This window comes from Nyctibius grandis, chromosome 1 (genome assembly GCF_013368605.1).
Source record: "Nyctibius grandis isolate bNycGra1 chromosome 1, bNycGra1.pri, whole genome shotgun sequence".
NCBI lineage: Eukaryota > Metazoa > Chordata > Aves > Nyctibiiformes > Nyctibiidae > Nyctibius > Nyctibius grandis.
Genome location: NC_090658.1, coordinates 53,431,484 through 53,455,412, shown reverse-complemented (window position 1 = coordinate 53,455,412; position 23,929 = coordinate 53,431,484). Strand labels below are relative to the sequence as shown.

Sequence of the window (23,929 nt, the reverse complement as noted above, 5' to 3'; positions counted from 1 at the left end):
AATGCCTGCAGTTCAAGTTTGCCCTCTAGAAATTCAGCAGAAATTGGGGAGTTTGGGATTAATTACCCAATAAGAAGCTATCTGTAAACATTATGATTAGGAAAAGAAAGTTTATTTTACATGCTAAGGCATTTTATATAGAAACCAAGACCAGTCTCTAGTAGCATATGCATTGTTTCCCGTCAGTCTCTAACACCTGTTCCCTGTGAAACCCTGGTGCTCACGGATGGTGATACAGTCTGGAATACCAGTACCTCATCCTGAGACTGACATGCCAAGGCCAAGACCCTGGAGATGCGTCACACATGTTATATTGCTCACAGGCTCTCTCACTCCTCATTGAGACTTTTCCACAGTCATGCTCAGAAGAAGCTACAGAATAAAAAAAAATCTACAATGGAGAATTTTAAAACAGTTCTGTAATGCCATTCGCAGTGCAATCAGATGAAAAAAGAAAGGCATAAGACATTTTCAATCTTCCCTAGGATTTCACTGTTTACATTGGTTAATAGAAACTTAGGGTAAAGAAACAACCAGAACTTTTAAACTCCATTATATTATCGTTACCTTGAGCATTTAAACCTGGGGCTAATATATCACACTTGACATGACAAAATATTGATTTACCTGGAAAAAATTGTTAACTGTGTCAAGTATTTGGATGTAGTCACATAACATAAGTAAAACTACAATGAGCCCAACTCCCAAAAGAAAATCTGTAGGGAGACTGAAAGGAAAAGAGAGCTGAAGAAAGTGGAAGAGTTTATTGCCAGACAATAACAATTTCTAAATTCTTTAAAACATTTAATTCTACACTTTGGTTGAGTTCAGACCAATGCCTAGATTATAAATAAAACTGAATCACTGTCCCCTTGTCATAAAATATTCCAGTCCCTCACATCGCTCACTCTACTTTCTTGTTAATCCAAATCTCTTTTTTTTAAAATGGATTGAGCTTGGGTGCTCAGTGAGGACCCAAGTAACTTTTTCCAGAGCTGCATAAGGTGCTATGGATGTTAAATTTGTTAGTTCCAGAATTAGAATATTAATATTATATATTATTATTGTATATATTATATATTTTATATGTATTATATATATTAATATTATATATATTAATAAAGTAATCAAAGGCAAGAGACTGTAAGGTTCCCCTACACCTTAATTTAAAAACCTAGTATTCAAAGGCTGTTTTGAAAAGAGATCAGATCTCAAAGTGAAGCTCTACCACAGCAGTTTCAGGCAGCAGGTTTTTACAGCTGTGGCATGTGTTGTTTGTATACCATTCCTTATTCTTTTTGCTTGCACAGCTCTTAGGTCTGGTTGACAAAATTAATGTGTACAATCATAATGCATTGCTGCTTAGAGGAACACATTAGATGGCCAGCATGAAGAATACCACATACTTGTGGGAGAGTGACCACTCTTCACTATTTTTTATTGATACATTGTCCAACAAAGCAGCGATCTGGCCTCTAGATGTTACCATAGTAAAAATAATACATGAGATGAAAAAGAAATAGACTTCCCATATACCTGCCAGATACATTAAAAAAAAAAATTCTGTCAAAATGCAGGCAAGGAAGGGAAGAGCAAAGCAAATGAGATGACTGCCAGGTGTGCCAAGCAGCACTTCCAGTACATTACAGCTGTTATTGATGCCAACTGCCAGGGCACCACAGAAGGTAAAATCTCTTTTGCTGCTGAATTTTTCAGCACCGACAACACCTGTTCAGTGTACTGATTACTATCGCAAAACAGAAAAAAAAAGAATTAAGGAAATCTGTGTAAAATATCCAGGACTAAATTCACTCCCTACCCCAAAAGAAAGGCAAAATATCTAGGGACAGATTATTTTAACATCCAGATCAGAATAAAAATTCAGTCAGCAGAGGATGAAAAGGCTTTAAAAGGATGTAATCTCTGGTGCTCCCAACAAACAGGAAAAGTATATGAGCAGATTCTTGAGGCACCAGTCCTGCCACAAAGTGCATGGAAAAACTAACAGGAACATCAAGAAAACCCTCTCCTGTGTTTGAGCAGCCCAGGAAAGGAATACCTCTCTTCACAGCTTCACTGGATATTTCAAATTCAGCTAGCAACTCTGAGTGCTTAACTTCACTGATGATAAAGAGCACACAGATTGTTATCTATGAAATTTTACTGATAATTCTTGGCACCAGGTTATCTAAACTTTGGCTGACTGTTACAGGTGCCTGATTGTGTCAAAATTCCTCGCAGACCTAGATTCAAATATAAAGCTACTGCCTACTGCAGTTTTTTTGGTTGGATTGAAAACATTTTGTAACTATCATAACAAGACGTGGAAAGGGAGGACAGAAAAGACTTTCAGGATAATTACAGCAGTGTGGGATTTCACAATACTCCCATTTTTTTTCTGGGTCTGTTGTGAAGCACCAAACACCATTTACATCTCCGTCAGGATTCCTGCAATACTGTAATAATTACAAAAACAGAGAATGAAAACTCCAAATGTTAGCCACAGAATGAAGTAGTGCCTGTTTTTGATTAAGTGTTAAACTAAACCTTTGAATTATTTCCCCCAACTACTTTTCCACAGGATGTTAAATGCTTTCTATTTCCCCTGATCACAAAATTCTCTTTCTTTTATCTCAAAACCATTAGGTGAAATTAGAAAAATATGGTAAAATCGCTATCATTTTCTTCATCCACCAAGAGTTACCCTAGCTCTAGTGCTTTTTAAGGCCTCATGAGAATTAAAGTTTGACATAAGATGACTAAGTGTTTTGCATGAAAACATTTATTGTTGGCCTAATCATTCTTCCCCTAAAGTCAGTGAGAGCAAGTTAGGTCAGCTCCAAGAGTTTGCCGGAAGCCTGCTTAGCTTGTGACAAACAGCAAAAGGCATTGCTTTGGGGTTTGCAGAAATCAGGGAAGTGCTGTATGATTTCTTTTGAGCTGCTTGCCTGTCAGCATCAACCCCATGGTCTACCTCTGTGCTTGAAGTACCAACATCCTAGGTAATGTAAAATGCATCCTTCCCTCTTCAACTCTATTATAGGTCTGGGCTATCAACATGATGACTTCCAGATACACTTAACCTCGTCTATAAAGACTGAACATGAAGTGTTTACTGAGGTGTCATGGAGAATGGAGACAATGTTCAATGACACCAATGGCATTAGCAGCTGTTTACATTTTTATCCAGGCCTGCTCTTGGATGAGTCACAGGAGTGAAATATTTGTGGCTATGAGGTTTCTGAGAATTCCACTCTTGACAAGTCCTGCCCCTTCCAGTTTTTGCTACTGTGCCGCGATAGTCTTTACCACTACCGTTAATGCAGTCTGTGAAAAAAGAGGAAAAAGAAATTATTGTTAGCTGCTGAATCTGTATGTGGTGGTGGTAAGCAGAAACAAGGTAGATTAAGTACCTTTAGGACTTGCACACTCTCTAGTGTCTATAGCAGAAAGACAGACAAAAATGTACCCTGTGATGTGATCTCCTAGTTTGTCAAGATGGATGTCTTCCTGGACGTAGAGAGTAAATGAATTGGAAAAAATTTCAAGGAACTCCAGGCTAAACATTTTCTATAACATATTGCAAATATCTGCAAAAGACTCCAAGGTTTTTGCCAGGTTGGTATCAGTAAGCACCTTCCATGAGAGAAATGGCCTTGTTGAACTTCATGCGGTTCACACAGGCCCATCTCTCAAGCCTGTCAGGGTCCCTCTGGATGGCATCCCTTCCCTCCAGTGTGTCAACTGCACCACACAGCTTGGTGTCGTCAGCAAACTTGCTGAGGGTGCACTCAATCCCACTGTCCATGTTGCTGACAAAGATGTTAAACAGGACTAGTCCCAATACCGATCCCTGAGGAAAAGTCACCTTCAGAATACCTTCAGGAAAGTCACACCACTTTGATCAACATGGACTATTAATTAAGGAAGCAATGAAGCAGGATAGAGCAAAAACCTGTTTCTCTTGGTGCATACATTTTGCAAAACATAGTTGCCTATGAACAATATAACAAGCTAAGGTCAACCTCCTGAAAACATAAAGCACAGCACCAGCAAAATTCCTATAACAACAACATTCACTGTGATCATATTTCAATAGCACACAGCTACAGAAACACTGGAAATTTTGTCTATTTTCCTTTCGTTCCTCTAAATGAAAAAGATGACCTACAGAATGCACTGTAAAATGATACAGGCTACAGGATATGAACTGACTAAAGAGTACTTGCTGCAAAATTCAGCAGTACAGATCTGAAAGCTGGAGGAGGGATGTAACTGTTATGTTGTAGCATTACTCAAGAATAATTTTGACAGATTATAAGTTCCTTTACCCATAGACTCTACAGGAGGTGACACATAGCCAGCTGTTACCAGATGTGGTGGGTGTGGTCAGGCCAATGTTTTGTCTGGTCATTGGAGGGGGGTCATTTGGCACGGGGTCCTCTGTGTGATCATCACACCTCTTGAGATTGCAGTACTCCCACGTCGTGCTGGGGTCAGTGGTGAAACACCATGGTCTGTTATCACCATCTGGGTTTCTACAGTAGTTGTCCCTCAAATCCCTGCAAAAGTACAATCATCACACTGCATAAGACTGAAAGTAATCATAGGAATATCTTGCCAAAACAAAGTGGACCTGTACTATGTAGAGATAAATACATTTATTAATTTTTTACTTCTTGCCAACTATCCTATTACCAGCAACATATTTGTGGCTGTGATATGAGTGGAGAGTTATATTTCACATATATATCGGAGTCATAAATATATTTATGCATAAGGAAACATAATTCAACTACTGGCTTAAATTCTGGCTGTAGTACATCAATGTGCTGAGTAGCTAAATAAATGCCCGATAAGTCAATAATTTAATTTCTAAGTATATATGTATAAGCATACACAATTATGTGAATGTGTGAATTAGTAATAAATATGCAGGAAGATCCATACTGTTGGTAGGCAATTATGCTTTACCAAAATTTTTATTTTTAAATGTCAAAGGGTTCTTTCTCATATTCAGAAGGATGGCAAAGAAATACTTATGCAAAAGATCTCCCACACACGTAAAAAAAAACCACTTCTATTGAATTCAGTGGGAGCATTCCCATGCCTGTACTTGCTGGGGCAGGGGGCTGTAGAATTCCTGTCTTCAATAATTTGCAGAGTTGCAGTATTTCCACATCTTGAATCACAGCACAGTCACAGAATAAAAAAACTGATTTTTTTTTCCAAATATGTCAGAATACACTAATTCCACATTTTCATAGTTTAATTTCAGGTTTTTTAAATGTTTGTGAAAAACAGCATCAACTCTGAGGATGTTCCAGTTTCAATACATCAGTGCTTTTGATGGCAAAATATGACTGAAAATTTAAAAAAAATAATTGTTTGGGGTGACATCATCAAAAAGGCAAAAAGAAAAATAGAAAAGTATCATCCTTCTTGCTTATACTTGTAATCAACCAAGCAATGTTGGATTTCCTAGCAATTGTCATCTTATTGCTTTCCTACCCTTACTAACAACTGTCAATTAGTAATTATGATTAGCTCTCTCAGTCACCACTGGTCCAGTTTTATTAGGCTGAAGAAGACAAATCAAGTGAGAAATTTCAGTGCATGCAATTCTGAGTGCCCAATTCCAACTACAAAGAACATTTAAATGGTAGTTCTAATCGTAATATATCTCACTGTGTGTTTTGCAGTATGAATGCTGTGTTGTCCCCAGATGAAATAAGTAGAAAGGCCACCAAAAAGGTCTCAAATTCATAAACAAAATGCATATTTCAGCAGGTGCCCAGACTCTCGATACAAGTCTCCTGGTGTTAGTTACAGAAGCTCAGATTTAAGAGTAAAGGGACATAGCTGTCTTTTACTCAGAATTTAAATAACAAGAAAACACAGGTTTTAAAAATGAGACTAACAATAGAAAATGTTTCTGCATCTCGGAAAAATTCTCTTTTATAGGTACATTCCCTAGAATGTTTTAAAGCATGGATTTAAAGCAAAGATAATACAATCAGCAATGGTCATTGTCAGGTAAAGCAAGAAAAGCTGAGATAAACATACGCATTTGGGAATCTATCCGGGGTTTTTTCATGCCTGTGTGGGAACATGGAGTTCCAGGACTGGCATTTCTTTCCTGATGCAGTGATGGAAGTTGTGCCACGATAACTCTGGCCTTTTCCTCGGTAGCACTCCTCTGACAGGGGAACCTGCACAGGCATATCTGCAGCAAACAACAGAAACTGGTCTTTTGCATCACAATTTTATATTCTTACTGAGTAGGCACAATAAAGCATCAAACACGCTTGCCTGACGACTGGAAGCAGTGAATGAATCCCTTGTTTTGCTTTGCTTGCGTGCGTGGCTTTTGCTTTCGTGCGTGGCTTTTGCTCTAGCTATTAAATGGTCTTTATCTCAGCGCACAAGTTTTCTCACTTTTACCTTTCTGATTATCTCTCCCATCCCATAAGGGGGAAAGTGAGTGAGCGGCTGTGTGGGGCTTAGTTGCCAGCTGGGTTTAAACCACGACAATGACAAAAACTAATGACTCTTTTATACAGACAGCGTCCAGTGAGATCATCACAGCCAGCATGAAAAGCAGAAGGGCATTTCCAAAGATATATAGCAAACTTTCACAGATTACCCTTATATGTTTGTTGTTCAGTGGAAGGTTCACCCCTCAGTTTTGTTTTGGTATATGTGTCCATGTTTGAATTAAAGATCAGAAAGTTCCCATGAAAAATCCTCAAAGATTAGATGCTAGTGATTTTGCCCCTGATATATTTCTAAAATAAGCATTATGTTAAACTTTAATCTCTCTGTTATCCTTTTGACTGCACTAAGACTTTCTTGTTATTTTTTGTGCTTAAATTAATGGATGTTTCAGATGAGATTTTTATTACTTTGGAAGCTCCTGTCCTCACTGTTGTGGCTACTTTCCAAAAATGGGACTTCCTTTTATTTAACACTTTTTCATATCTTTAAACCTGTTTTTCCTTTTTCAACTAACTTCCTAAAAATGCCCTACCTTTTGGGAAAAAAGGAATATATAAAAGTAAGCCTCTTTCATTCTGTAATTCTTCTCTTGGGTCAGCTGGTGATTTATATCCTTCACTGCACTTCCTTAACCATTGAAAGTTCAATATTTGGCAGGTTTTGTAATATGCCAAGCAGAAAGACTACATTTACCACAGTGACAAAGTGACTGAAAAAGATTTAACACATTTACAATGAGAAACAATAAGTGTCTCGCTGTTTTAAAGTCCTTATCTCAAGTACGTTCCACTATTCATACCAGCAATCCCTTGCTCTGTCCCTTCACAGTGGGGAATTGAACAATATTCCCACCGAACGCTGCTGTTGATGGTGTAGCACCAAGGCCTCTTCTCTCCATCAGGGTTTCTACAGTAGTTTTCCTCTAAGCCCCTGAAACAGAAACACCGGATTTTAACCACTCATAGAAATCAAGAAGAGTTGTGTGCAGGACTATTAACAACTACTGCATGTGGAACTCAACCTAGTGGTTACATTTATTCTTTTTGGAGATGAATTACCTCATGCACCGCTATTTTGGGACTAATCAACAGTCTTTGAATTTACAGTCTAAATGCTGATGACATATGAAGAACTTTTCCAACGCTTACACTTTCTGCTCTTGTTTTTGAGGCCAGTAAAAGCTGACTTCAAAACACAAGCTATTGGTGTACCTGACTGTTATGGTAAGAATCAGGCGAGGCTGGATGTCACAGACTGACCTTGGAAGCGTGTGCATATGAACACTGCTGCACGTTGCTCTCTGCCCTGTGAAGGTGGACAGGGTTTCACAGGCCCAGGAAAACTTGCAGGATCCGTTTCATGACCCACAATATCAAAATACAGAGCTAAAAGCCTGGTCAGTCCCAGCTACCCTTGCCCATTGATAATGCTCCACAAACCCAGCTCCTCTGACCTTGGAGCACGAGGATGTATTGGAGCATCTTGGACCTTGGAGCATCCCTTTTCAGAAGAGTAATGCATTGAAAGTGTGCCAAAACACACTCACGGGTTTTTAATGTAAAAGTAGTAAATACTTTTAACTCTGCAGTGGAATGGGGAGGAGACAGGTGAGACAAGTACCTGAGAATAAAGTAGCTGGTAAAAAAAGGAATGCTGCAAAAAATTAAGAGCAAGACTTGAACGGAAGTAATGAGAGCTGACAAAAGGTGAGAAAACAGCTTATCAATGCAGCTGCAGAAAACCTGTGCTACTCTTGCCTCTGCATCTGGATCTATAAGGAATTACAATGTTATTTGGCATTTGTTAAAATGACGAGGCTCAGCATACTTGCAGGGGTATCTGTCAGGAATCCAACCATGTCTGTGAGGAAACTGTGTGTTCCAGTGTTGGCAGGCATTTCCTGAGTCGGTGACGGCTATCCTGCCTTTATAGTCTTCTCCTTTCCCTGAAAGACACTGGGAGCCCAGGCCTGAGTCTGGTGGGTGTGTAGCTGTAACAGGATTCCAAAAAAAAACAAAGAAAAAGAAAATAAAAGAAAAACCACAGCTAGACAGTGCTTTCAAACATATTAAAAACCCCTCTGTTTTCTGTAATGTCAAACATGCATTTTTTTCTTTCAGCAGAAGTGACATTGGTTGAAAGCCATGGCATGAAAACATGCACACCAAGATATACATTTTCACAAGCAGTCAGGCTGCCAGACAGATGTCCTGTGTCTGCCGTTTTACAGCAGTCAGTAAATAAGTTTGCTGGGTTGAGCCAGACTTTGTGCCTGTAGTCCCCTGAGAGCAGAGCTGGAAAGGCAGTAAGTAGTTCTGTACGGTCTTGTAAAAACAAGTGGGATGAAGGGAGAACATTAATATAATACACACGGGTAGGGTGGAAGGGCAGAAAGGATAAGGATAAGGGCCAAGAAGAAATTGTGAGAGAAAACAAAACAGCCTTCTGAGCTGAGCTTCTGGAGTCAGTGAATTGGGAAAGTGGGGCAGAAGGAGGAGTGAAAGAACGTGAATTTGTCCGGCATGAGGGGAACAGCAAAGGAAGAGTAATGATCAGAGACACAGAACCTGCAGAGGGCAGAGCGGAAATGAATCTACAGTGCATACCTATTATATACACTTTGTATATGGAATTTCCCGAGGAGACAATTATGACTCTCAAAGGTTGGTCTGTTCCTTAAACTATCTTTAAGTTTTAAGCACAAAACAGAGATGTTATGGTAACTTTCACTATTTACTTTATCATACAGAAGTCTATAAATAGTCATTCTTCCATCTGTAATTGAGCATGCTGAGGTGAACTACATCTAGCAAACACATGCTGCTGCTTAGAGCACTGGCAAGTGCAGATGCATAAGAAAGCAAGCTCTAGAGATAAAAACAGAGAGTTTTTTTCTGAAAAGACAGTCCAGTTCTACAAACAGCAACACTAATCTCATTATTCAGTGCTTTGGAAATGTCCAGATTTAGTGTGCTCAACTTAATGGGTTAAGCTAGCTCACTGATAAGTCAGGTTTTTCTCCTGAGGCCTGAACTTGTTCTCAGGATTCATTCCTTGGTAGGAAAAAGGCAGTGCTGGCTGTGCTGGCCAGACCCAGGTAAAATATCACTTTATGGCCAGATGGTGGTTTAGGTGTTTTCTGTCAGTTAGCAGATCAGCTGAAAACTACTACCTGATTTAACCTGAATGCCCTGCCTCTCAGGTAATTGAAAAGTAAGGTGATTGAAGACAAATTAGGGCTTCCATAACATCTGTGGTGTTATTGCACTTTGTGACGCCTGCATCCTCACTGACCTTACACGATTTTATGTAACAGAAATTTAGTGAGTGATTCTGCTTATTTACTCACGTTACTCAGCACTGTGATTTCTTGTCTTTCCCCTCCCTGCATCATTTTAATGAGAAGAGCTACCCTCTGGAGTGATCTCAGGAAATCAGACTCACTGCAATGAGGAATGCTGCAATATTCCCAGCGTTTAGTAGGGCTGGTAGTGAAACACCAGGGCCGAAGTTCGCCATCAGGATTACGGCAGTAATTCATCTTCAGATCCTTCTCTGGAAAGCTGCACATCGAAAATGAAAAAGAAGCTTGTGAGTCAGCTGTGGTCAGCTGCAGCAATTAGGCTGCCTGCAGGCAGGGTCCCCCAGACACTGCGGGAATGAATTCAACGCTGAGTGAGACTCACTGTTTCAGGGTAAATCCATGCATATGAGGCTCTTGGGCATCCCAGAGCTGGCACTCAAGCCCAGACTCTGTTCTGGAAATTTCTCCGTGGTAGTCTTCACCATTACACTGCATGCACTCCACTGTAGAGCCTAGGCAGAATGAAAACAAAGCAAGGTTTGCAGCAGCCTGTGAATTCTGATCCTGATCTATTCATGGAAGACTACACTGAAAGGCAAAGAGGATTTTGATCCAGCTAATGATGAAAGGAATCCAGAAGACCATGCATTACAGCCTAGCCGAATGAATAAGTCTTTAGGGATACGTGTCATTTGGAGGGAGGACTTTGTCACATACCTGTATGTACTGACGATAGCAATGTGAGTTCGGTATGTAACACAGCACTTGGGTCAATCTTTCTCTTGTTAAAATTAAATAAATTGCTTAAGATAAGAGCAGGGCAATATCATCAAATGATTAAAAACTTTCAGTTCCTCCATATTTACAGAATTACTTTGATAACTGGAGCCAATTAGGAAAACAACCTTTGTGTTGAGAACTTAAGTTCCAGCTTGATCTAAATTCACCTTTGAAACCAATCTGCAATAATCAAGCAAGAACAAATAGCAGGAATTACCTACTCAAGCACTCCTCTGAAAAATAAATATACCTTCTCCAGTGTGCGTGACCTGACCCTCACAGTCTGGGATGTTACAGTAATCAAATCTGGTAGCAGGATCTGTTGTGTAACACCAGGGTCCCCTTTCATCCCCGTCAGGATTTCTGCAGTAGTTTTCATCCAACCCTTCATTGGGGTGTTTTTCAGGTGTGTAACTGTAATAGTATGAAAATTCTGTTTTAATTCCAGTAATTTAGTGGAGCAGAAGAGAAATGTCCAACTTGCTCAGCTAGCTATGGGCTCTGTTCATTCACAGTAAAAATGAGACAAACAGATTCCTCATTGTAACCCGTAAATGAAATCTGAAAAACATTCTGTAACTACCATTATCAGTAGCTTCTCCCCAGGTCCCAGCTGTCAACGATGGGTGAACTTACAGCCTGTAAGGACTATGGCAGTCTCAGAGGACAATTATTGTCTTTAATACTTGCATCCAGCTGATCTAGTCAGCTCGCTATGGCCTGTGGCTCTGTCATATATTTTTCTTAATCCAGCTACTTTAAAAGTAGAGTATTTCCAGAGACTATTCACCAAACACAACTGGATCCTAATTTGCAGAAATTTTGAAGCAAGTGACCCTAGGCTTCTTCCTATAGCAATCCTTCCAGAGAAGACTAAATATCTTTTAAAAAAAAAATCTAAACAAGCGCATCCAAGTTTCATTAGAATAACAACAAAAATAACTTTTCAAACAGATAAAACTCCAACACAGATCAAAGAAATTAGGCCCTCTGCTTCCACTCTTGCTTCTGTGAGCCCAGTGGCAGCCAGCCCTGAGTAAACTCTGCCTGGGCAAGTCCCTTGGGCACTTAGATGCTTTGCTGGATGTTTCTTCTTGACTGTCTCTGGATGGCAGCAGGAGGTCATAGAGCTGGACAGATACCACTTATTTTTTTTCACACCTCTCAGAAGAGAGACATTATGGCCTCACTGTCACCAATAGCAAAATTTTCATCATGGGTTGATAGAGGGAGCATTTAATCTTCTTAAGAGGCCCAGCATTTAGACAGAACTTCTCTAGCTGACAGTGCACTCTTTCCTTACCCAAACCATTGCAGTTCTCTACCAGTAAAGTCAAAAGTAACAAGACAGATGAAGATAAAGTTGTCTTTAAAAGTTACCTGCCAACTGGCTTTGGTAACATGCACTATAAATTGTTTACACACACGAAGTTGGGGGAGCTTGGAAAAGATTCAGAACAACATGAAGACAAATATAAATAAGGCCATACTTTGGGTTGTGAGGTGTCTTTTCTGCCCACTTCTGGCATGGAATACCCCTCTGAGTTTTGGCTTCCATTCCTCTGTAGTCCTTCCCAATCCCTTTTTTACATTGTAGAAGGTAAACTGAAATGGAATTGGCTTTGTGTTACAACACTGCATCTCTTGAAACTGAGAATCGGCAGATATAACTCTGAAGTTCATCAGTTTATGATGAACCATGCTTTATCCATGTTTTGAACCTCTTTTGCATGCAAACAGGGAGATATGATTCCACAAGGTATTTTAAAACAAATTAGTTAACAACTACTAGGCAAATACAGAGGAAAATTCCTGAAGCATTTCTATAAAGCTAATAAAATCAAGTTAAGAAAACAGATATAACAAGTTACAATTGCTTTTGACATGTATAAAATGCATGCTTATATTGCTATACTACTAGGATAAATCAGAAGGCCTTTCACCAACAGCTGGAAATTCTTTGAAATTTATTGTTCATAAGCACACTCACAGTATGAGCATCATGCAACTATCCCTTCAAGCTAGAGAATTTTTGGTTATCAGAATACATTTGTCACATAAGTGGCCACCACACCTTTGATTCCTCTTAGCCTCCGACTCCCAGGTACTTTCTAGTGGGATTCCAAGGCAGAGAGAATGCAAAGCATGTTGATGATGCTTTTATTGGCAGCAGACACTGAAAAATCTCCAGTTATTGGGGGGAGTGATCCTCATTTCCCCTTCCAGCAATTTCTTTGCACAAGAAGAATCCCCCTGAGCCCTCAAATATAAAATGGAGATACTAGAGCAAGAACAGGAGACCAGTCTGATACAGAAAGCTGAGCCTTGTTTGGACACCTTGCAATAGTTACCGTCATCACAGTGTGTGTCTGGGACTACAAATGTTTGTGCTGTGTTTCTTACCAACATGGGCTCTTGGAGCTGCTGCCTGGTTGTCGGAGTACTCCCGGAGTGCGCAAAAGTCTTGTCACTGCTGCTTCAACACTGGTACTCCAGTAGCAGGTCCCAGCATGACCATCTCTGGTCAACAGCCTTGCCCATGGACTTTGTGATGTTGTCAGGTACCTCCTAAATGATTTTAGCATGTCTAAATTCTAAGTCAGACTAACACCTGGGAGAGGAGGTGGAAGATCTGTATAGCTGGGTCAGGAATGAAGACAAGTAAGTAACTTCCCTGTACAAATGGCACATGGAGACCACCATGGATTTAGACCTTGGTATTTGATCCCTCTTAAACAGAATTTTTAGTAACATGGCTCCTTTCCGCCTGACCCCCAAAGTCTCTCTTACTTTTCTGCCCTATACAGGACTTTACTGTTCCGGCCTATAACCCCTGATAGTCTGTGTTCCTCAAAAGAGTGACAGGATCAAGAGCCAAGCTATATGTCAAGAAAAAATTAAGGTTTGACTGAGGAAACTGCTCTCTAAAGAGAGAGAAATGTCTAACCAAGTTCTTAAGGATTTTTTCAGTGATCAAGTGCAAGAACTTTGATTATTACCCATACAGGAAGGTAAGCATCCCAGAGGCCACTGAGCTAGTAAAAAGGCTGTCGTTCTTAAACTCTGAGAGGCCAATTAGGATCAAAAGAAAAGACACTCTTGGAGGTGTGGATGGGAAGAAATCTGACTCAACATAATGTAGTGAGCATAGCCTACAAAAGCTATGTATTTGTGCCTTGTGGATTATTCCTACTCTTAACAAGGAGATTGTCATCAGAAGAGGATTCCTCATACAGAGTTTTGCAATTAACATAGAGAAAGTAAAACTGTAACTGCCAGACAAACGTTCATGGAGCCTTTGTAACTATAGACAATCCAGAGTATGTCTGCATACAGATCCCAAAGTGCCTGTGGTGGGGTAAAATGTGAGTGCATAACACTATCTGGCCCAGCACAGGCAGATAAACTCTTATACTCATAGAATGATGAACCTTTTGGCTTTAAAGTAGCTATTCTGTACAGATCTTTTGCATCCAATCCCAAGGAAAATAAGCTCTGGCAAAGACTGATGCCAGAGTAGTGTTATGAACTCCAAGGTCTGAGTCAGGCATAGATGAGATTGTACAGTCATCATGAGCCTAAGGGAGTGGCAGAGTCACAAAATGTCCTGGAGATTTCTTCCTCCAAGCAGAACAGATTCCATCGTATCTCAGCAGAAAGGAGTTTTACAGCAGCTGTTTCCTGGTGCTGAGGAGTCATGGTGGACACAGAAAACCTTTTTGAGGCTTAAGGACACTAAATGGCTTTATTTGCAAATTCAAGTTCAGATTGGGTGATGCTGGCTGTGATAATTAGATTGCTTCTAGGAAGGTGAGTCTCAGTTTTACAATGCACTTCAACAGCCTTATGAGAAATATCTCTGGTTTGAAGTGGATTGGGGCCATTACAGATACCAAATGCTGCCATCGGATTATCCAGACACTTCACAAAGATGTTTGCAGTGGTAGCTGTGAGTTTCAGAAGGAATGAGATAGTCTTGTATTCCTGATAGTGAAAAACAGAAGGAAGACGACTCTACATGCTCTGTTTGAAAAAACAGGCACTGCAAAACTGTCCCCTGAAAAAACAAAGGAACCAATTCTCTGGCTGCTAGAGCTAAAAGCAATTCCTGCTGAAGCAGACTCTCATGAAGAGAGATCCCTAAGAAGGCAGAGGTAGCGTGTTGCATAGCAGCAGCATAGGAGCTGAATGGTATAGCCAAGGGAGGCAGCATGTGTCCCTGGTTTTGAAGGTGGGTCTCCTAGAGTGCAGAACGTGGCAGGAGATGAAGATGAGATAGGCAGTCCCCAAAGTGCTGCTAATCGTAAGAATGCTGGATGATGACCAAATGATGCCTGATAACTCATTAGATGAAAATAAAGAGCCTGTGAGGCAGATACTTGTTTTCCCACTAGTATCTAGCTGCCTTAAGCTTGGGTATATGGGTTAGGTCGTTTCAAAGAACCACCAACATTAGCACAAGGATAAAACAGGGAAAGAGAAAATAGATTCCACCTGAAAGGATTTGGTATCAATGACCTGCTATCCAAGCTGTGGCTGTGCCTGATTGCAGCTTTCAGTGACATTGATAAGATGCAGGCAGGAGAGGTGACTGCCCACCATGTCTAGGTGGGACACTTAATTTCACCCTGTGGAAGGACAGCAGGTAACCATGTCTCTGTCCTGGGCCTGACACCCAGACAAGTGCCTCCATTCATGGGGGACCCCCTGCCATGATAGGCATCTATAGGCTGATGAGCTGATCCCTTGATGTGAGGAACAAGACGCAGTGTCTCCTCCTGCAGTGGACTCATGTGGTGACATTTCCTTCAGTCCTGGTCATGGCCAGGAAGGAAAAGTTCTGTTTCCAAGAGGATGAGGAGAGAGGGGAGCATACCCATATCTAACCCTACAATTTCCATTAAGGATAAAAATTAAACAAGACAAATCCATTCTGAAGCATGAGATGGTGCCAAGCTAGGCCTTTTTTCTGCAGGAAAAGGTGGCTCCAATGAGGGTACAAGCAGCAGAGCTGAAGACTCTGACTAAATTTCTAGACTACCTGTGTTCAGGAAGGTCACTAGGACGAACATTGAGGCTGGAGGCACCAGGTCTGTCTTCCAGGAAATAGCTTTGGAAGAGGTGGACAAGAAAGAAGAGAAGCCAAGCAGTGCTCTTTTCCTTAAAGGTCAAGGCTCCTGGTTATAAAATCGAGTCTTCTGTTGCTGACATGAGGATCAGATGTGTCTCTTCAGAGGTTTCAGAAGTTTGAAAGAGCTTGGACAATGGCAAGCAATGTAAAGGTGCCCTGATGGAGTTAGGGATATTGTCTTGATTTGTACCAATTTAAGCCTGAGTTATTGTCTGGCCCTCTGTGACAGCATATGATTAAGGTCAATGAGAATTACTTATTCATTTAGAAGGACTAATTTCAATTTAATAATTAATGACTTGTGCATATGTCTATTTGCATTCAGCATATGCAGAGGAATTTACAGAGCACATACTCCTTCTTTATCCTGTTCTAATCTCAAAGGAAAACTCCAACCGATTTTGACTTCAGTAAAGAGAAATTACTTTTAAAATGTTAAGGCATTGGCTACACCCATGATTTCTACAGATATTTTGCTTGTGCCAGGAATGATTTGGATGAAGCTGCTCAAATATTCTTCTGTACTGGTGACTCACACGCCAGTGGTCTATGAGGAACATGTGAAAAATAAAAGTGGAGAAGAGCTCTCCGTAGGCTTTAGTCTTGTGAGGTTTGTTACTGGGGCGGGGAGGGGGGGACATGACTGTAGAGCTAAAGTATTTTTATCAAAACAACTGTAACAGTGGTTTTGCCTTTTAAAACAGCAAGGAATCTGACCACAGTTACACTCAAGAACCAAGCAGTATGCTTCAAATTCTAGCTTTTAAGGCTTTAGTAATCCGTCCAAGCTAAACATAAACTGCAAGTTCAGGAAAACTGGTGAGAAAAATCCACTTGTCATTAGCATAGAAAGAAGACACCAAGGAACAAACACATATTGCACTATAAGAACAAAATGTCACTGGCTGATAATCAGCTAGAGGTTAAACTAGTACTTACTGAAGTTAGCTGTTACAAAACGAGTTGCATCCAGTGCCATGAACCTAGCAACCCATTATCTAGTCTAGTAGCAGAAGAATTAGAATAGAGCTGTTTAAATGCTAATATTCTAGCTTTTTGTTATGTTTGGGCCAGACCTCCAGCAGAAGTTAATGAATTCATCAGAATTGTATCAGTTTATACTAGCTGGGAATTTTGACATGAACAGCTTTCTCTTTAAAACTTTGATATGGCAAAGGGGACTTGCACCATGATTATTCATGCAGTTTCAGTTTTCTGTGTATCTTTCAAATGCTTCAGAATTGTAAAGACACTGAAAATAATAGTCTTTTTAAACAAACTGAAGTGTTCACTATTCATCTTACATATCAGTTAGTAATAGGAGCTTTCTTTTTCCCGAAAGACTCATTGAAGTTAGTGCTTGTGACTGCATTATCTATGTTCTCACAAAACTTAGGAAGATAGTCCAGTTAAAAAAAACTTATTTTTCCATCTATGTAGCATCTATTCAAAACTTAGAAAAGCATTAATCAATTAACTCAAAAAATAATCTTAAAACCAAGCCACTTATCTGTCCCAGGCATGCAACAAGAATTAAGCATAAACAAAGCAGCTTAAAAAAGGTGAACATTTGGTTATAATTTAAAAATACCAATTATAAGTCAATACAATATTTCAGTCAAATAATTCTTGACTGAATTATTACACAGAAAATTAGAGAAGTGGGTACATAAAAGTAGATAATCCTGTAGTCTCGAAAATTTATATGACCAAGGACTCTTCTAGCTCCATGAAGCAGAGGGCTGTAAATACTTAAAGGGAAGAGAAATGCATGATTTTTGCTTTGGAGTATGTTTATTCTGCCTGGTCCCAATAATACATGACTAAAGGGGTGAAATATAAGTTCAAATATAAGGAGCCTTGATGCTCTATGTGAAATTCTCTGGCAGTTTCAGTCAGTTCACAGTGGGTGCAGGCCCACCTCACTGAAAGTGTCACCACCTGCAATGGTTTGCTCCAGCACTGCAGCAGAGAATGCAAGGATGCAGTTAAAACGGGCTTAACGTGTAAATGTGTACCATCTTACTACATACATACTTCTTTTCTCATAAAGAACTGCATCCATGCTGTTGAACGTCACTGTCATTTTGGCATTTTCAGCCAGTGTTAAACACTGTAGCTTTTTCCTGGTGAATAGGAAGGCCCTGTTGAAATTGAAAAGGAAGCAATATTGACATAGGAAGCAATATTTTTAATTCAATTCAAATTATTCAACTTGTAATTCTTTTTGTATAAATTATTAATTTACTAGCACTGTCTTGTATCCATTTATACCTTTCAGATACTGCACTCAGTATTTGAGACACCTATTGCTCTGAAGTGGCTGACTTTTTCAGGATGTATGACTACGTGAGTAAGTTACTGTGTGGGAAGCTAGCTACTGCATTGGCAAAATGCTATCAACAGCATCCTAGCTGCTCAGGTTAGCATCTTTTCCTACAATTAATTAGAAACATCTCACCCTTCTTTTGTGAAACAAAGCAGCATCCAGCTAAAGAGGCGTAAGCACCTCTCCACCTAACATTGGACAAGAGCAGGAACTTGAGCATTTACTACAGAATGAGTAATGCATAGTAAATCCACCCTTTACTTGAGCTTGTGGTAATTTATGGGTGGAGATAAACCACAAACTAAAGGCACAGGCATGGGAGACACTGCTGCAGTCAGAGCTGCAGCAGCATGGGGATGTTGGTTCTGAACAACAGTAGGAAAATATCATTGATATGCAGACACCCACAATGAAATAGTTTTAAGATTCAACAGAAATTACCTGCAATTAAAATTTCTTTCTGCTTCACATTTCTCTGCACATTCTTTTTCATTATTTGTCTCATAAAACTGTTTATTTCGAGTAAGTATCCAAACACCATCTGTTCTTAAATAGTCATCTAGTATATCTCCTTTCACTGCAAGGGAAGGAAAGGAATCAGACATTAAAAATGAGAATGCTGCAGTTAAGAAGATCTGTGACTTTGAGTCCCATTTTTCATGTAGCATTGACATGTGAAGTCACCATTTATTTTGTATAATTCTGTGTAAAACATTATAAACTCTGAGGAAATTTCTGTCTCCTGGCACAATCACAGCTGTATGACTGGAACACATCATAGGAAAAAAACAGCAGAAGAGAGGTGGGGAGAAGCAGCTCTGAACTCCAACTAGAGTTAGGTATGGGTTTGAGGCTGAGAACAAGAAATGTGAAACAAGAGTGAGAGGGACTGAAGAGAAGGACTAAGTGGTGTCAAACAAACACCAGTCAGAGAAAGATGAAGGGAAGTGATACTAACATTAAAGTTTTGGAGAAGCTTGAACTGGGAGGATGTGAGATTATAACCTCCCATGTGGATGGTGCAATCACTACAGTTTTACCGGCCACTGAACAGTTGTTTGTCCTAAGATATCTTGCCCTGGAGCAAGAAACCTCGATCATAATATGGCTATATAGTCTTTTACAGTGGCCACCACTATTTTTGTTGTAATGGTTTGAATAGACTTACTAATGAATCTGTCAGGCTGCATCTCTATTACAACAAACTGACCCAAGATTTAAAATTAGTAAATCAATAAGTATTATAATATCTGAAAGCTACATGTGCATAAGATGTATATTATGTACCTGCTAATACATTTAACACTTAGCTCCAAAATGTTGCTGCTCACAATGGAGTTTGCCATATAATTATTTTTTTCATGTTATGTCTATAAAGATTCTATGTTTCTTTTCCTAATTTCTACAAAAGTTTATTTCCAGCATCAGGTTACAAAGTTACAACAGAGATATGGTTTAATTATTTCACTTTTCAAGCTAGGTTATTATTGACAGACACAAGAAATTCTTAATATTGTACAGCACTCTCACAGGAAATGTTGTGAATCTTTCTTTTATGCAAACACTCATATTAGGCTCAATTCACTGCAACATCATTCCAGTGTAATTAACTCCCATGACATGTAGGTCATCCATCACCTACCTCCACATGACACATATTCATATAAAATAAAAGGTATTTGGGCCACTTATGAAAGTAAGATGATTAATTGCCTGAGGACAATCTTCTGTGACTGTTTGCAGAGTTGGAGTAATGCTATAAAATCCGCATGTTTTAAGAAATCCCTGACACTGAGGTCACCCATATCTAGTTTTACAGTTGGACTATGTGGAGCACCAACAGCCTACCAATTTCTCCTGATGGACTCAGCAAACACGTGTTTCCTCTGCTGACCATTTTCCCTAAGCTAACTGAGGCCACTGTTCCAGAATTGCAGGGGATCAGAGTAGGAAAATTCTACTTTCCAAACTTTATTGGCTCATCTTAAAACTATATGTTTTTCCAAAGAGATCTACTTTTCAGTGACCATAAAAAAAGATTTATTTCAGTTGGTTTAAGAATGAACACACGATGTTTTGGATGACATGCATAAGCTAAAAGGCAGCACAGATTGGCAGAAGCTTAGATAACAGAAAAGGTGACATTAGTTGCGTGAAAAACATTGCAAAGTGTAAACTTAAAAAAGAATACAAAATATCTTAAAATGCAGCAGGGAATGTATTATTCTGGCTAAAGTCCAAGTCTTTATAAACCCAGACATGACACATGATAATTGAACAGAATATTCAAATATATGTGAGCAAATCAGTTTCTTCTTTTACATATGTATCTTTCCCGACTTGACCAGTACTAATCCAGAAGACATAAAAAATAGTTTTAAGTCAGTTTGATGGACCATCACTTTGGAGAAAGTGAGTTAAAGAAGCTAACAACCAGCAAATAAAAATAACTTTATCATCTGTCTTTTATAACCCAGCATAATCATACAATGATAAGTCCCTGTTATTCTGTCAAATTAAATGGCTGAGCTATTAGAAAATCATACAAACTGTACTGACATGTTTTTAACAGTACTTGAAAAGTCATTTAAGGGCCATACAATAATATGCAATGTTAAAGTACTAGAGAATATGATATCCAATTGAAATCTGATTGAAATATATACTATATGTGGAATATTTGTTTATAAAATTTGTAAATGAACTTGAAATTCATATATTACTTTTAGTGGAACACTTATCTTCTTTTGGAGTCATAAAAAACGATTCTAGACATATTCCTGGAAAAACTGACCTGTCACTGAAGATTAAATTTCTACCTACTGCCCTCAAGAAAACAAGGAAAACATTTTCTTGTGTTTCACAACAGAAAATGTGAAATTGCTGGAATATAAAGGTGCATTTTAATTTTTACTTTTGTATTAAATATTTCATTTAAAAACTTTAAAACTGCTATTATAAAGAATGAAAATCAGGACCACGTGCTTAGCAATGCTTGGTAGTTTAAACAGCTTTAGCTTTTGATCCAAAGCCTGCTGAAATCAGAGATAGCTGTCTCACTGACTACTATGGGTTTTGTAGCAGGCTTTGGGGCTGCTTTCCAAGGATGCCCCCTTTTCTGGCCATGAGGCATGTTTGCAGGGAGCCATTTGTTCCCCACACAGACACCAAGGCAGTTGCTCTTCTGGTATCTCTAATGAGTACAGCACTGTAGCAACCACAGCTCTCACTTTGTTCAACAGCAACTCTTGCTGGCCAGCAAGCCCCAGATCTGTCATCGTCCAGATAAGTGGCCACACAGAGATTTGGGGACCTACCTTCACCAAATAGAGTTTTCAAACATTTGGCCCCCATCTCACCTAGGCAAGCAGAAGGCAAAGGACTCTTACCTGAGCTGAGCAAGAAAAGAAAGAGTAAAGCGGCTTTGCTAATCCCCATTTTGGCCCAGCTGGTGGGTGCTGGAAGTTGTGTGTGTCAGTGCACAAAGTTTTATTGACTCACACTGGAGTGAGGCAGCATCAAACAAACAAGGCAGGTAGGTTAAGTTAATCATTCTCCCATGCTGTGACCCCCTTTGCTGTGGTGTGGCCATTCAAACAACCTTGAATTGGATGGATTACCAAATCAGACTCAATCATTTGTACTGGATGCTGGGAAATGTGAAGGCACTCTCTTGTTTTGCAGGGCATGTTTTTGTTCTCGGATTGCTTGGCCTCACTTTGCTAAGGTAAAGATGAGGATCATGGTGGCGGAAAATATAGGAACCCAGGCACAATCTAATTCTACACAGTCCTGTGCAGCTTTAGGTCGCAATGGCATTTCCAGTCACAGACTTGCACTGCTTAAGTTGGAACTGCTTCTGATTTATGCTTTTTTGTAAGCCATTCTCCAAAACCAGACCCTGATAAGGCTTAGTCTGTATCAGAATTTCTTTCCACAATAGCCAGTGACCTTCCTAGGGGAAAGAAGCTTCCTTACCTCTGCTGTGTCCCATTTCTGGGTTGGTTTTTGTTATTCATGACTTGGGAGGCAGTGTTCACTTTGGTTCAGTGTATAATGTGTCTTTACCCTCCGGGCAAATCTGATATCTCAGGTCTGCCCAGACCTCAGGGTGCATGCAGGGTGCTACACGCATTTCAGCAACACCACCTCCATCAACCCTAAGGGGCTCAGCTAACGCAAGGTAGGCATTCCCAGCCAGGAGGCTCTCAGGAGTTTCAACTGGTTTGCCTGGCAAGCTGGTATAGCCTTCATCTGGGGTTGGCAAGGCAGAGGAGAAAGGCAGTTAGGAGCAAGGTGGGAATCCCACATGTTCCCCTGTGTGCTGGGAGAATGATGGTTCTGGAAAGGCCATGTGCAGCAGCCACAACCCTGTGAGCATTGATGACTAAACAAGTCACCTAGGGCAGTGGTCAAAAGGTACATGCCTCCAGGGCACAGGTGGGAAATGCACCCTGGGCTGGTGGGGAGGCAGTGGGGAAGTGACCTTTCTGCCTCAGCTCTGAGACCCTGCAGAGGGTTCTCAGTAGGGAGGCAGTGTGTAACCTACAGTCAGGTTGGGTAGAAGAAGTGATGCCAGTAGGAAAACAGATGGTTGGTCTTGGTAACTGTTTTGTGGTCATTTGTGTCCATGTACCATCACATCCACAGCTCATCCGCATCCCTACCTCCACAGTCACTTTTTGAGTCTATCATTCAATCTCCACCATACCTGGCAGAGGGATGGAACTCTGATGTTCCTACAAGGCTTCAGAAAATCAGTGGCTGGCAGAGAAAAGAAACCAAAATTTGTTTTCCATAAGGATACTCATGGTGGAAGCAAACACCATTCATTTCTGCTTGGCCAGTCAGCAGGTCTGTACCCTCCAACCAGCATGTCAGCACATGCATAGGTGAATCCCAGCAACATCCACCTCATACATGTGGCTATGGAAGAGATAGGCTGTCCTAGTGGAAGCCAGGAGTACCTCACAGAGAGATTATGGGGACATGAATGGGAAGAAGCAGTATTAGGGGACCATTTGGGAATGAGGAGGGCATGGAGGAGCTGAATATTTCCCAGTTTGATATAGGAGAGAGATGGGGTCACCAAGAGATGCGGGAGGACATGATGAGCAGGGATATGAACCATGTGGAGCCAAGCCTCTCTTGTTCTGCCACTGACAGCATTGCTCTGCTCTCAGATAGCAAATGCCATACACTATAGATGCAGAAGTCTGAAGCCACTCTAGATCTGCTAATAAATAGTATGCAAAAGTCTTTTCTCTTGGATGTCATTTAAATCTTAGACCAATCAAAAGCAGAGAGATTTTAATGTCCATTTTCTATTAGAAACGATGGAAGCCACATCTTTGCTCATGAAAACTGTGCTGTATTCCTACCTGACTTGGTTTGGGATTTTCTGGAGAATGTGCTGTCCTGGTAATGTCCAGAAGGGTGCAGCAGATGATACTTTTTTGACAAAGTAAGTGACGTTAAACCCGTCGCATCAGCAAAGGTGTCAGTAAGCACTCATGGTACATCGGCAGGAGATGTTTGTCCATAAACTTGAAAAAATCCTAAGGGATTTATCATTTCATTGTTTATATCACAGCACTAGCTTATAAGGAAATTTGTCTGATGCAAATATGCTTTTCTTTTCTTCCTCAGTTCCCCCTTTTCCTTCCCACCACAATACAAGAGGCTTAAAGTTCATTGGTTTGAACTTGTGTAATACTAATAGGTTCAAAAGCTTTATTTTCTCAAAGTGATATTCCATGTAGGAAAGATAGCATGCAAGCGTGAAATACAGAGAAAATTAGAATGAGAAAGAGCAGGGGAAAAAAGCCAAGTGTAACATTATCACTGTAAGATACCGAAAAACATAATAAAGGCTATGATGCAGTTG

At 40.0% G+C, this 23,929-nt stretch overlaps 1 protein-coding gene across 1 annotated transcript in view; it reads right to left on the bottom strand.

Moving 5' to 3' along the window:
* LOC137661635 (plasminogen-like) overlaps positions 1-21,480 on the bottom strand; it is a 31,410-nt gene extending 9,930 nt beyond the window's left edge. Inside the window, exons 1-14 of the mRNA XM_068397289.1 lie at positions 21,432-21,480; positions 18,484-18,619; positions 17,751-17,857; positions 12,073-12,187; positions 10,833-10,996; positions 10,185-10,314; positions 9,943-10,061; positions 8,326-8,488; positions 7,298-7,428; positions 6,067-6,226; positions 4,372-4,562; positions 3,179-3,327; positions 2,363-2,456; positions 255-372 (exon numbers count right to left, since the gene is read on the bottom strand). Of these exons, the coding sequence (XP_068253390.1) occupies positions 255-372; positions 2,363-2,456; positions 3,179-3,327; positions 4,372-4,562; positions 6,067-6,226; positions 7,298-7,428; positions 8,326-8,488; positions 9,943-10,061; positions 10,185-10,314; positions 10,833-10,996; positions 12,073-12,187; positions 17,751-17,857; positions 18,484-18,619; positions 21,432-21,480 (1,826 nt within the window). The remainder of the gene's footprint in view (positions 1-254; positions 373-2,362; positions 2,457-3,178; positions 3,328-4,371; positions 4,563-6,066; positions 6,227-7,297; positions 7,429-8,325; positions 8,489-9,942; positions 10,062-10,184; positions 10,315-10,832; positions 10,997-12,072; positions 12,188-17,750; positions 17,858-18,483; positions 18,620-21,431) is intronic.
* Between the last annotated feature and the right edge of the window lie 2,449 nt (positions 21,481-23,929).